This window comes from Cyclopterus lumpus, chromosome 7 (genome assembly GCF_009769545.1).
Source record: "Cyclopterus lumpus isolate fCycLum1 chromosome 7, fCycLum1.pri, whole genome shotgun sequence".
Lineage (NCBI taxonomy): Eukaryota > Metazoa > Chordata > Actinopteri > Perciformes > Cyclopteridae > Cyclopterus > Cyclopterus lumpus.
The window spans coordinates 14,075,719-14,088,742 of NC_046972.1; the positions used below are offsets into that span (position 1 = coordinate 14,075,719).

At 40.3% G+C, this 13,024-nt stretch overlaps 2 protein-coding genes across 5 annotated transcripts; both read left to right on the forward strand.

The window, feature by feature from the left end:
• The first annotated feature begins 118 nt into the window (after positions 1 to 118).
• Positions 119 to 7,364, forward strand: csrp1a (cysteine and glycine-rich protein 1a). Of its 2 annotated transcripts, XM_034537111.1 has the most exons (8): positions 119 to 307; positions 2,293 to 2,402; positions 2,916 to 3,084; positions 4,666 to 4,775; positions 5,289 to 5,457; positions 5,531 to 5,663; positions 5,758 to 5,854; positions 6,975 to 7,364. In XM_034537111.1, exons 2-8 carry the CDS (start codon positions 2,294 to 2,296, stop codon positions 7,049 to 7,051), a joined length of 864 nt encoding a protein of 287 aa, XP_034393002.1. In that variant the 5' UTR covers positions 119 to 307; position 2,293; the 3' UTR covers positions 7,052 to 7,364. The 2 variants fall into 2 exon arrangements, with proteins under 2 accessions (XP_034393002.1, XP_034393003.1); XM_034537112.1 differs by lacking the exon at positions 2,293 to 2,402.
• Positions 7,365 to 8,263: 899 nt separating this feature from the next.
• phlda3 (pleckstrin homology-like domain, family A, member 3) lies at positions 8,264 to 10,669 on the forward strand. 3 transcript variants are annotated; one of them, XM_034537134.1, is made up of 2 exons: positions 8,264 to 9,057; positions 10,128 to 10,669. In XM_034537134.1, the coding sequence occupies exon 1, from the start codon at positions 8,628 to 8,630 to the stop codon at positions 9,045 to 9,047; it is 420 nt and encodes a 139-aa protein (XP_034393025.1). In that variant the 5' UTR covers positions 8,264 to 8,627; the 3' UTR covers positions 9,048 to 9,057; positions 10,128 to 10,669. The 3 variants fall into 3 exon arrangements, with proteins under 3 accessions (XP_034393025.1, XP_034393026.1, XP_034393024.1); XM_034537135.1 differs by having other exon boundaries at positions 8,264 to 9,051; XM_034537133.1 differs by having other exon boundaries at positions 8,265 to 9,078.
• Positions 10,670 to 13,024: the final 2,355 nt, after the last annotated feature.

Consider the following 13,024-nt stretch of genomic DNA (forward strand, 5'->3'; position numbering starts at 1 on the left):
TTAGTCACTGTGTTTCTGGCTGGTATGTACGAAATATTTCCACGGTGTAAGTAATCACACAGCTTTTCAATCCAAGATCCCTCCCCATTCACCTCTCTCTCTCTCTCTCTCTCTCTCTCTCTCTCTCAGTCAGTCAGAAACTCCCCTGTTGCTCGACACGTCATAACTTTGCGGACTGAAGCAGCAACAACAGAAGCTCCTTCATTTCAACACATCTGGAACAGTGTAAAACTGGAGAGGCACAAACCAGCCACACTGTCTGAGCCTATTTGAGTCATCACTGACTGATAGCACGTACTAACTGCAGGTGAGAAATGATCACACATTACAGCCCGCTAACGCTTCCTGCTTGCCTCTTACTGTATCTCATTTCCTACACTTTGTGCCGATGCATGATGGGAAAAACAGTCTGACACATTTCAAATGTTTTTTCTGTGTAAGTCAGGACAGAGGGGACTCCTTTTGTTTGAATAGCTATCATGCATTAGAGTTTGCAAAGTGGTATCAAAGCATGCAGTTAAACAGTAACACAATGTGGAACACTCATGTACAAGAAAACCAAATAGAGTAAGCAGAGATCTTAATGCTCTTACTTAATGCTCTTACTCCGACTGATTTAAAACAATAAATCTCGCAGATGTCACATGCAGTCACATTTATTTGATGAACAAACTTCCTGATTTATTTTCACCTCTTACTTCTCATTCACTCTAATATATTTAAACATTCATGCACAACAGTCTGTGTCCTACATGTCTAAACCTGCAGAGCCACAATCATCAACATGTACCAGAATTCATCTCCAATCATAAATCTGTAATGAAGTGACTAACCTGTTTTTTTCTCACCGTCTGTTAGCCTACTTTGTCCTTTAGCTGGTATTTGGAGTAATCTTTACCATGACACTCTTGTCTCATGTCCAAGCTTCTACCTTCCTTTTTCTGCTCCTTATTGATGATTTTGCCCGTAAAACAACATGAAAGAGTTTAGAGTTATTTGAGACTTCTGACTGACCACATCTAGTCATGTTTTCCTAGTTGGGCTGCTGGAAAGCTCTTAAAAGATCATTTTCTACCACAAAGAATATTCCTGAAATTTCTGCTTTTACTGGCAGTAAAAGCAAGCTTGTGTCCTGTTTCCAGGACTCAGTTTGATATCCTCAGTTCAGACTTCTGAGGTTGTATTTTATTGGCTTATTGTTTATTGATTAATATATGAATTCATTAGTTTCCAGTAGAACTATTGTTTGTGACAGACTTATACATTATTTAATATGTGAGAATCCTGATGAAGTGAATATATATTATTGTATTGTATACATGCTTTATATGTAACATTAACACAAGTATATTAAATGTCCATCACCAGAACATCACAATTGTGGCGTCCGCAGTGAAGAAGTTATGTTTAATTTTGGGGTTGGTGTTGTATTGTCTTTTAAAAAATAGGGAGCGAGGTAATTTGGTGCAGCCGGGCACACAAAGGAAATGCCTCCATGGTTGATGGGGGAAATTACACTTCCATATAATGCTCAGATAGAACCAACCTACAACTCAGACATAGAAGTCTGCAGAAGTGATGCAGAATGAGCCAGACAGGCAGGGGCAGGGAGGTGGGAGGGTTTGAATGTTCAGGAATGTGGATGCGGATAGACGGGACTGGAATGGGAGGCTTGTGTTGGGAAACCAAGTGTAGAAACAGACAGGATGCCAGGGTCTTTCACATTCCACCAACTTTAAGACTCCTCAGGAAAATCACATTTCACGTTACTTCCACATGTCTTCGGTTTTCAAAAGAAAGCAAATTGCGTCGCTGGCTAACAAACACAAAGACAACTGCTATTTTCTGTTTCACTGTTGGCTTGCTGGTTCTTTGCAGAAGGAGTGGCAGGAGTTAAAATACTGGCCTGGCTTTACAAAGCCAAAATTACAGGCCACCAAATTTGAATGTTTAAATAGAGCAGATGTGTTCGCTTCATAGTTGTGTAAAGTTAGTAGTTCAATGATCTATTTGTTTTTGTATTTAAAGCGTACTTACAAATGTAAATTACAGACTTTTAAACCACATTCAACCGCATGCCTTAAGAATACCTATAAACTATCTGAGCCACAGTTACAGCATTTTACTATTTCTTTACCCTCCAATTGACTGTTAACTATTCCTCTCTGAAACTTAGTTAATCACTGTTACTTTGTTAAGATTCTGTATATTTATTGACAGATTCTATACAACTAGAAAGCTGGTATCACAGTGTTTTTGTGTCTGTGTTCATGCTGCATGCAATTACTAAAGCATGCCATTAGGAGGAGGAAACAAGTGTGGCCGCTGTCAGAAGACAGTCTACTTTGTAGAAGAGGTACTCTGTGATGGGCGGAGCTTCCACAAGTTCTGCTTCCAGTGCAGTGAGTAAACTCTTTGCTTCTTCCTGTCATTGTCAATGTGGAAACCGCTGAACTTCCTAAACTTGTCACTTGTCATTACAGTCACAATTAATACTAATCTAATGTGAACTGTTGGTCATCTACCCTCAAAGAAAAATATATATGCATAGGTGGCATGGTATAATAAAACAAAAAGCGGTTATGGTTGCTAAAAAGAGGACAAAATATTTATACGCATCAATGTGAAACTTATATTTTTCTATGGCAGATATACTCCTAACACTAACAAAATGTTTATATGACTCAACTTGACAAATATGTAGGTTGAGTTGTGAGAGTTATTTGTGTTGTAATCGAACATTCCTGTGATGGTGCCTAGATGAGAATATGTTTCTTCAGTAGAACTGTTCCATAAAAGGAAACCGTTCGGAGCCTATATCTAAATAGATGATTGGGCTAAAAAATGTGTGCACATATATGCAAAAGAAAACAATACATGCATGTAAGTGTGTTTGCATGCTACTGTTTTTGCAGTGGTGTGTGGGAAGAACTTGGACAGCACAACTGAAGCTGTTCATATGGAGGAAATCTACTGCAAGGCGTGCTACAGCAAGAAGTACGGGCCAAAAGGTTACGGTTATGGCCAGGGAGCAGGCACACTCAGCATGGACCGGGGAGAGTCTCTGGGTATTACACATGAAGAGTGAGTAACACACGCACACCTCTCGGTCTTTCTTAAAGGCCTTTTACCAACGGTTTCTCTCTGTCTCCATCAGACCTGCTCCTCATCGTCCCACCAGCAGTATCTGTAATGAAGTGACTAACCTGTTTTTTTCTCACCGTCTGTTAGCCTACTTTGTCCTTTAGCTGGTATTTGGAGTAATCTTTACCATGACACTCTTGTCTCATGTCCAAGCTTCTACCTTCCTTTTTCTGCTCCTTATTGATGATTTTGCCCGTAAAACAACATGAAAGAGTTTAGAGTTATTTGAGACTTCTGACTGACCACATCTAGTCATGTTTTCCTAGTTGGGCTGCTGGAAAGCTCTTAAAAGATCATTTTCTACCACAAAGAATATTCCTGAAATTTCTGCTTTTACTGGCAGTAAAAGCAAGCTTGTGTCCTGTTTCCAGGACTCAGTTTGATATCCTCAGTTCAGACTTCTGAGGTTGTATTTTATTGGCTTATTGTTTATTGATTAATATATGAATTCATTAGTTTCCAGTAGAACTATTGTTTGTGACAGACTTATACATTATTTAATATGTGAGAATCCTGATGAAGTGAATATATATTATTGTATTGTATACATGCTTTATATGTAACATTAACACAAGTATATTAAATGTCCATCACCAGAACATCACAATTGTGGCGTCCGCAGTGAAGAAGTTATGTTTAATTTTGGGGTTGGTGTTGTATTGTCTTTTAAAAAATAGGGAGCGAGGTAATTTGGTGCAGCCGGGCACACAAAGGAAATGCCTCCATGGTTGATGGGGGAAATTACACTTCCATATAATGCTCAGATAGAACCAACCTACAACTCAGACATAGAAGTCTGCAGAAGTGATGCAGAATGAGCCAGACAGGCAGGGGCAGGGAGGTGGGAGGGTTTGAATGTTCAGGAATGTGGATGCGGATAGACGGGACTGGAATGGGAGGCTTGTGTTGGGAAACCAAGTGTAGAAACAGACAGGATGCCAGGGTCTTTCACATTCCACCAACTTTAAGACTCCTCAGGAAAATCACATTTCACGTTACTTCCACATGTCTTCGGTTTTCAAAAGAAAGCAAATTGCGTCGCTGGCTAACAAACACAAAGACAACTGCTATTTTCTGTTTCACTGTTGGCTTGCTGGTTCTTTGCAGAAGGAGTGGCAGGAGTTAAAATACTGGCCTGGCTTTACAAAGCCAAAATTACAGGCCACCAAATTTGAATGTTTAAATAGAGCAGATGTGTTCGCTTCATAGTTGTGTAAAGTTAGTAGTTCAATGATCTATTTGTTTTTGTATTTAAAGCGTACTTACAAATGTAAATTACAGACTTTTAAACCACATTCAACCGCATGCCTTAAGAATACCTATAAACTATCTGAGCCACAGTTACAGCATTTTACTATTTCTTTACCCTCCAATTGACTGTTAACTATTCCTCTCTGAAACTTAGTTAATCACTGTTACTTTGTTAAGATTCTGTATATTTATTGACAGATTCTATACAACTAGAAAGCTGGTATCACAGTGTGTTTGTGTCTGTGTTCATGCTGCATGCAATTACTAAAGCATGCCATTAGGAGGAGGAAACAAGTGTGGCCGCTGTCAGAAGACAGTCTACTTTGTAGAAGAGGTACTCTGTGATGGGCGGAGCTTCCACAAGTTCTGCTTCCAGTGCAGTGAGTAAACTCTTTGCTTCTTCCTGTCATTGTCAATGTGGAAACCGCTGAACTTCCTAAACTTGTCACTTGTCATTACAGTCACAATTAATACTAATCTAATGTGAACTGTTGGTCATCTACCCTCAAAGAAAAATATATATGCATAGGTGGCATGGTATAATAAAACAAAAAGCGGTTATGGTTGATAAAAAGAGGACAAAATATTTATACGCATCAACGTGAAACTTATATTTTTCTATGGCAGATATACTCCTAACACTAACAAAATGTTTATATGACTCAACTTGACAAATATGTAGGTTGAGTTGTGAGAGTTATTTGTGTTGTAATCGAACATTCCTGTGATGGTGCCTAGATGAGAATATGTTTCTTCAGTAGAACTGTTACATAAAAGGAAACCGTTCGGAGCCTATATCTAAATAGATGATTGGGCTAAAAAATGTGTGCACATATATGCAAAAGAAAACAATACATGCATGTAAGTGTGTTTGCATGCTACTGTTTTTGCAGTGGTGTGTGGGATGAACTTGGACAGCACAACTGAAGCTGTTCATATGGAGGAAATCTACTGCAAGGCGTGCTACAGCAAGAAGTACGGGCCAAAAGGTTACGGTTATGGCCAGGGAGCAGGGACACTCAGCATGGACCGGGGAGAGTCTCTGGGTATTACACATGAAGAGTGAGTAACACACGCACACCTCTCGGTCTTTCTTAAAGGCCTTTTACCAACGGTTTCTCTCTGTCTCCATCAGACCTGCTCCTCATCGTCCCACCAGCAGCAACCCAAACCCATCCAAGCTGGCTCAGAAGTTTGGAGGGTCAGAAAAGTGCCCTCGTTGTGGCAAGGCCGTCTACGCTGCTGAGAAAGTGATTGCAGCTGGAAGTGTAAGAAAAAAAACCCTGACATGCACATGCATTTGCATGCTTGGAAAAAAATACATCCCTTTCAAAAATGTATTTTCTATTCATTTATTTATAGGCGTGGCATAAGATTGGATGTTTCACTTGTGCCACATGTAATAAGAGCCTTGAGTCAACCACACAAGCTGATAAGGATGGAGAGATCTACTGCAAAGGTAAAATGTCACTTGCGAGACAGAAACACTGTATTAAGTACTGCACAATTTTTAAATACACATTTAACCTGTTCATACTGCTAACACAATATTATATATAATAGTAATCTCATGTCAGACCTGTTTTCCATGCTGGTTCAGATTGGTGAAGCCAGCGTGACTCGTATTAATCCACTGAGGCTTCATTTGTCTGAAAAAGATTATGATATGTGATACATCATACAATACAACCACAAAATATACAAAGGCATTGTTATCAGAACAAGGTTGCACATCTTAAAGAAAGGGGGATGATCTGATGCAATAATAACATTTCCACTCTTGAAGACTTAAATCTAATAAATTAAACTGCTGTGGTTTTTTAATGGCATGTGAGTGGTGACTGAGTTGAATAAACACAAGAATACAGCAGAGGGTCCCGTAATACATAAATATATCCTAAAGCACACAACAAGAACATTGGCAGGAATAAGAAACATATTATTCAAGTGCATTTCTCTGCCTCATGTAGCATTTCTGCAGGGTGCTAATTCATTTCCAGTTCTAGTACCCCCATGTGTTGATTTAAACTTGGGTTTTGTTTTTCTAGATTTTATGCCAGGCCCAGTCAAGGATTTCCAAAGCACTGGAATCGTAACGTTCAGCAATATTCTCAATGTAGGGTGACGTTAGCGGGAGAAAAAAAGAAAATAGAATGCTACCATAAACTGTAACATTATTTTCTTTACTGCACGGAACTGTCACACAGCATCTTTTTATTTTGTTTACAATTATCCAGTAACGAGTTATGTTAGATTAGTTAAATTATCGTGGTCCTACATATCTTCTGTCTACCGTTCCCTGGAAGTATATGCAAACGTCCAGATGTTATTTTCACTGCACGTACGTAGCGTGAAGTTCGCGTCATGTTGCAACGTCCAGGTCCGCAGAGCTGACAATCTGTATCGGATTGCCACACATTTTGTGGAAATAATGATTTCAACGCTGATCCTTGATTTTCTCTCCGAACGCCTTTGAAAACGTAACTCGTTGCCCAAATGTGACGAATGCTTCTAGCGAGCTGCGTTGTTTTGCATTTGTATTGTTTTGTATTTTTTACTTTGTTTTCTCCTTCTTTCAGCCTGCTATGGCAAACACTTTGGTCCCAAGGGGTTTGGGTACGGACAGGGAGCTGGGGCGCTGGTGAATACTCAGTAGAGAGCAGACCAATGAGATCGCCATTGATATCATACAGAAAGCTGCGCTAACTGTCTTCTAACTGCAGAGGGCAGACTGCTGCCTGTAAACATACACCTGACTCCATCCACGTGGAGATAGGGTCTTAATCTATACTTAATACTGAAACATATCTCATCTGTTTCACCTGCAATGATGATTTGCACCTTTTGCTGTTGTTTCCCCCCTTCGAATGAAATCTCAATATCTTATTAACAATATTGTATGTAATAGACTAAGTACTGCTTTTTTTTAATGCTTTCCAAACAGAATGATAATAAACAAAATTGAAATATTTTAGTGCCAGTGTTTCTTTTTAATTGGGGCAGAAAATAGAAGCTGTGTGTGTGTGTGTGTGTGTGTGTGTGTGTGTGTGTGTGTGTGTGTGTGTGTGTGTGTGTGTGTGTGTGTATAGAAAAGTCACACACATTTTATCCATTCTTCTCATAACATTGCAGTGACGCATGCATCACAGTAAAAATACATCCAGTATCTTGAGGGAAGTTGTGGGAATTACAGTTTCACTCCACCCATGAAGCTCATCTGTCACATGCCACGCAACCATCAAGTTGTGAAGAATGACAACACGTTTTAGTGTCATAAAGCTTTACCTCCTATGAGAACAGGGAAACTTCAGAGGAATCAGCCAGGCTTTGAAGCTTGTAAACCAGTTCCTCCACCTAATTGTATAATATTAAGTCAGCTTACATTGGTTTCAAACATGCCTTCCTATATCAGGAGTTGTAGTCGTTTACAGTGTATTGTAGACAAATATGAAATAATTTAACTGCGATTGCGCAAACACACTCAATTTAAGAAATCGTTTCCAAAAATCGGTTATACCTGATGAATAAAGACATTTATGTATTACATTGTGTTTCTTTCTCACGCTCACATATTTTTAACTTCTGACTTCTATCCAGCTGCCACCCACTCGCATTCCAGCTCTTAAAAGAGAAACAAGACAATGCAACTAATGGAGCTAAATGGAATTTAAATAAAACATTTTAAGTTTACTTGAAAAAACAATTTTACTTATAAACGGATGCACTGTGACCTTATAGGGGGAGGTGGCAAAACACATGACATGACCCAACACAACGCACAGTGCTATACAATCTCACGGTCTACAAACACACGATCACACACACACACACACACACACACACACGCACACACACACACACACACACACACACACACACGGGGAATTTCATAAACAGCCCGCGGATCTCCTTCTGCCGTCACCAGGAGGAGGCGGGGAAGGTCCACAGAGGAGCCGGGCATGTTCAAACATATCCAGGCAGACCAGCCTACCAACCTCTAGTGTTTTCATTGCGCATGGCATTTATTTATATACACAGAATATAAACGCGTTGTGTTGTATTGGCTACTATTACTCATGACATATCTCGTACCGATATGTTTTCCTGAGTGACACTTGGCGCCGCACAGTAACGCACGAGAGGTGTGTTTAATGGACACATCTTGGGACGAATCACTGTCTGAAGGTTTCCTACATTTCGTCTCTGTCTGAAGACGTCGGCTCAGTGTAGCCATGTCTTTCCCGGCCAAAGTGATGAGAGACGGGCAGCTGGAGAAGCGCAGCAGCGGGCTCCTCCAGCTGTGGAAGAAGAAGCGCTGCGTGCTTACCGAGGAAGGGCTGCGCCTGCATGACTGCAAAGGCGGCGGTGATGCTCCGAGCTCGGCGTGGAGCTCCAAAGCCAAGGAGCTCCGTTTCGAGCGCATGGCCACTGTGGATTGCGTGGAGTACAAACGAGGGCTGGTGTATTTTACCGTGGTCATGGCTACGGGTAAGGAAATTGACTTTCGGTGTCCGCAGGACGGCACGGCGTGGAACGCGGAGATTGCGTTGGCACTGGTGCGCTATAAGAACCTGCAGGCCGTGCAGACGGGACGGAACAGGCACCTGTCCACAGCACACCTGGGCAGCACTGGGGAGGATGAGGAGCTCTGATCTGGTGAATGTAAATCTTCCTCGGATGGAGGTGAATTAGACTGGGGCTGTCATACAATTTAGAAAATAGGTTTGAAGGAGGTTATTCTATGTAATAACTTATTAAGACTTACACATGTATTTGGGTTGTGAGGGACAGGAGCACCACACACTCTTATAGCTGGAGTGTCTCAGGTTCACAGTACTAATTTTGTTTCACTGAGATTATAGTGACCAAGTCAAAGCATCTCTCAGACACAGCAAGGGGTAAATGTATATGTTTTATAAATTGAAAACTGCCAGATGTTCTAAACCATTTCCATAAAAAAACAAAAGTCTCCAATCAGTTCCGCCACTGACTTCCCTGATAATCTCCCCTCTTGTGGTCAAAGTTGAGACAAGACTGCTGTGATTGGATGGAATGAAAACATCGAGTCTCTTGGGAAATGAGGTGGCACAAGGTTGAGAAGCACTCAGGCTAAAGGTTATTTACAAGTGGTACCAGTGTTTATGTGTAGATCAATGTAGATGTTCCACTCTAGTGTTAAAGTCATGTCAGCTTTCATCATATGGTCATCGGCCTTAACTGCACCACAGTCGTCTCAGGACACAAACACTCTCTCACTTGAGGACATAATTAAGATGCAATGTGAGCCTTCAAAATAACATCTGCCTGCCTCTCCCTCACCAGGCAGCCAAGTATTTTTAAACACACACACACCCACACACACACATGGCCTTTTCTTATGTATTTAGCTGATCTGTTGACAAATACACTTTTGGGGCGAGGAGAGCTATAGGCCCTTCTTTTCCATATTTTGAACACAATCAGTGGTGCCATCACATGACAACATGACACATTAATTACTGAAACTGGTCACTGAGTATGTAAGTCTGAACTATGAGCTCATAGTCCAGGAATCCACAGCGATGCTTCCTTAAGAGAGCTGCAGTAGTCAAGTGCCCAAATTAACTCAGTAGCTGGGGTAACAGCGTAACAACTCACTACAAATGAGCTGTAGAACACTATCAGCCACCCAATAGTCTAATGTATGAAGTAAGAATTTATTATTACAAATCTGCTCTTCTCTTTTTCTCCAGGCTTATTACTTTTTGGGAGTGAACCAATCAGAGTGGGGAAGGGTAGAGGACACCAGACCCATCAGCTTGATTCTGTCGTGCACAGCATGATGGGATGTACAGAACGGCCATCAGTATGGATTAAAGGGCCGTGAACAAGTGTCACAGACACTCTTCTTGTCTTCCTTCATGAGCTTCCTCCCACTGTTATACAAAGCATAGGAATCTGATATACTAAGCAGCAGGATAGAAGTATTTATCTGAGGTAATTGTGCTGCATAAGTAAAAACATAGCGTTGTTTGGACAGAGACAATGGAGCCGGGAAACTGTTTAAGCCATGTGCCTTGCGTTTTAAAAAATATATTCAATTTTTCTTCAACGTTTTCTAACGTCTTCTGAAACAGGAGTCACTTTATTTCTTAGGTCTTGGTTTTGATGGAAACACATCACTGTTTGACTCGCTTTAAAAGAAGAAAAAAAAGACTGAACAAATATACATGCTTTTGCTGAAGTTGAACATGAAGAAGAAATATTTTGCTCATTTTCATTGCACATTTTATTATTGTCATATTATATATATATATATATATATATATATATAAATATATATATTATACATATATATATATATATATATATGTATAATATATATATCTTGAAACCATGTACAGTATTACACTATTAAAAAGATAAAATACTTATTTTGTCAGTAATCTTGAAGTCTTTATTTTAGAACAATACATCCGTTCTCTGGAACATATAATGTCTTTCAGAGCTTAACAGTCAGCTGCAATTTATTTTAGGTTCAGCCCATTAATTGCTGAGCTCATCTGTTTCCAGTTGTGGTGTAACCTTGCTGTTATAGCCTCTGGAAAATACACATATCCACAGATACACACACAAACACACACACTGTGGCACACGCTCCTGCTCTTGTGTGTGTGCTGAAGTCAGGACACCTCTTTTTCTGAGCAGTGTGGAGGACTAATGAGAAGCACAGTGAGCCTGAGGCATGTACACAAACATCCACCCACACGTACTCACCTCCAAAAGCCATACGTGCACACCCAGCATGCAATTCAGCAAGGTCTCGGCATCATCACACTCGTTAGCGGAGGCCTATATATATATATATATATATATATATATATATATATATATATATATACATATACATATATTGTTCCTCCAAGCATGTGTATGTGTGTCAAGAACATAGCAGTGTGTGCGTGTGTGTGTGTGTGTGTGTGGAGCTCAGTACAGGTCAGGAATAAAGGGTTTATTGTGTAGCGACTTCTCCCGTTACTGTGGAAAACCCCAAAGCTAGCTACACCGCATGAGTCAGCGAGGGACCAGGAGCAGCACGAGGAGCGGATACACCCAGCGTTGGTCTAAACACACAAAGACATTGACAAAATGTTCTGCAGGTACTTTGTTGAGTTATATTCATGCACAACTTAGACATTTCCACAGGAGTTATGTGTAGAAGCCTAAGATAGTTGCTCATGAACAACACATTATTTAAGAGACATCACTGAGCACGGTGATGGTCATCATAAACTTCCATCATAATGGTCAAAGCCGTATACTAGATTGAAACTTTCAGCATTTGAATAGGCACCTAACCGAAAGACAATGTTTATTGAAGATTTACAAAAATTCAGATCAATCCTAAAGTTTTCCAGCTTTCAGATGATGTATGCCACGCCTATGTGGCATCAAGTGCTGAAGTGTTATACCCCTGAAGATCACCTGCCCTCCTTAAAAAAGTCAAAATGGGTCTATGGTAAGGGGTGGGGTATAAGGTCCAGTCCTTCACAGTGTGGATGCTCACACTACTCTGTGGAATGCCCTGTCTAAACACCATAACCTTTGTCCAGGGTGTCTGGCTTTCTCAGCAGATAAACACACAGACAGTGACCTGCAATTTCATAAACCAAATCCTAGAACTTGAGCTGATCTGTTGAATGGGTATTAGAACAGGGCAGATATTATGGCAAATCTGATTAGTTTATCAGTGCTTGAAGAGAAAGAAAGACAAAGACTCAGAATCACTCTGCAAAAATGTTCAGGCATCACCAAATTGAGCTACTGTCTGCTGTGTGAGTGCTAAACCACTAGAGGTCGCCTATCTCCTGTTGAGTAAAGAGAGGGTCTCTATTCACTGTTGTCTGGCTCGTGTGTTTGTGTGTGTGTGTGTGTGTGTGTGTGTGTGTGTGTGTGTGTGTGTGTGTGTGTGTGTGTGTGTGTGTGTTATATTATACTTTTGGTTTATATTCTCTTCAATCCTTACTTTTCAACATACTGTATAAACCTGACATACTACTGTGTGAAATGATCTTACTTTGTTCCCATGTCTTTCCTCTAGAAGGTTTGTGGGACCCTGATCTGTGAGTTGTAGGTGGAATACTTTTATATCGAGAATGAAGAATTGTCTCGCAAGCACATGCATAAAATGAAAGATACCATGTTAACATCATATAAATAGCATCATAGTCACACATATGACTATGTTAGCATTCTGAAAATATTTGACCACACACCTTTAACTTAAAATGTAAAAAATATTTTTTTTCAAAAGCATCATATCTAAAAAAAAAAGAATTGCTGTTCATTTAATTGTGATTAACTGCCAGTCAATTTGGAATTTTTAGCAAGTGTCAATTCTGTGGTCTGCATTTCGGGGGAGGGGCTATACTTTTGTTTTCATTTCAGTTAGACAGTGCTGAGAAGTTTCCATGTGTCTGTCAATAGGGTCTGTATGGAAGGCTTGATGTAAAGCACACAAATCCCAGAGGCCTTCCCTCAAGCATGTGCAGCATTTTGATCTGTCCTTCGAGGTTTAAGTGCAACAAGACTAAGAGTCTACAGCCAGCGGCTCTGTGAGTCTGTACTTGGGCATAGGAAGGCTTTCAGC

Excerpts from the sequence above, each read along its gene's own strand:
- csrp1a (XM_034537111.1), top strand. The coding sequence starts at position 2,294 with ATGCCATTAGGAGGAGGAAACAAGTGTGGCCGCTGTCAGAAGACAGTC. Across the intron at positions 3,085-4,665 it reads CTGGGTATTACACATGAAGA|CATGCCATTAGGAGGAGGAA; the intron begins GTGAGTAACACA and ends CAATTACTAAAG. Across the intron at positions 5,855-6,974 it reads TGGAGAGATCTACTGCAAAG|CCTGCTATGGCAAACACTTT; the intron begins GTAAAATGTCAC and ends TCCTTCTTTCAG.
- phlda3 (XM_034537134.1), top strand. The coding sequence starts at position 8,628 with ATGTCTTTCCCGGCCAAAGTGATGAGAGACGGGCAGCTGGAGAAGCGC.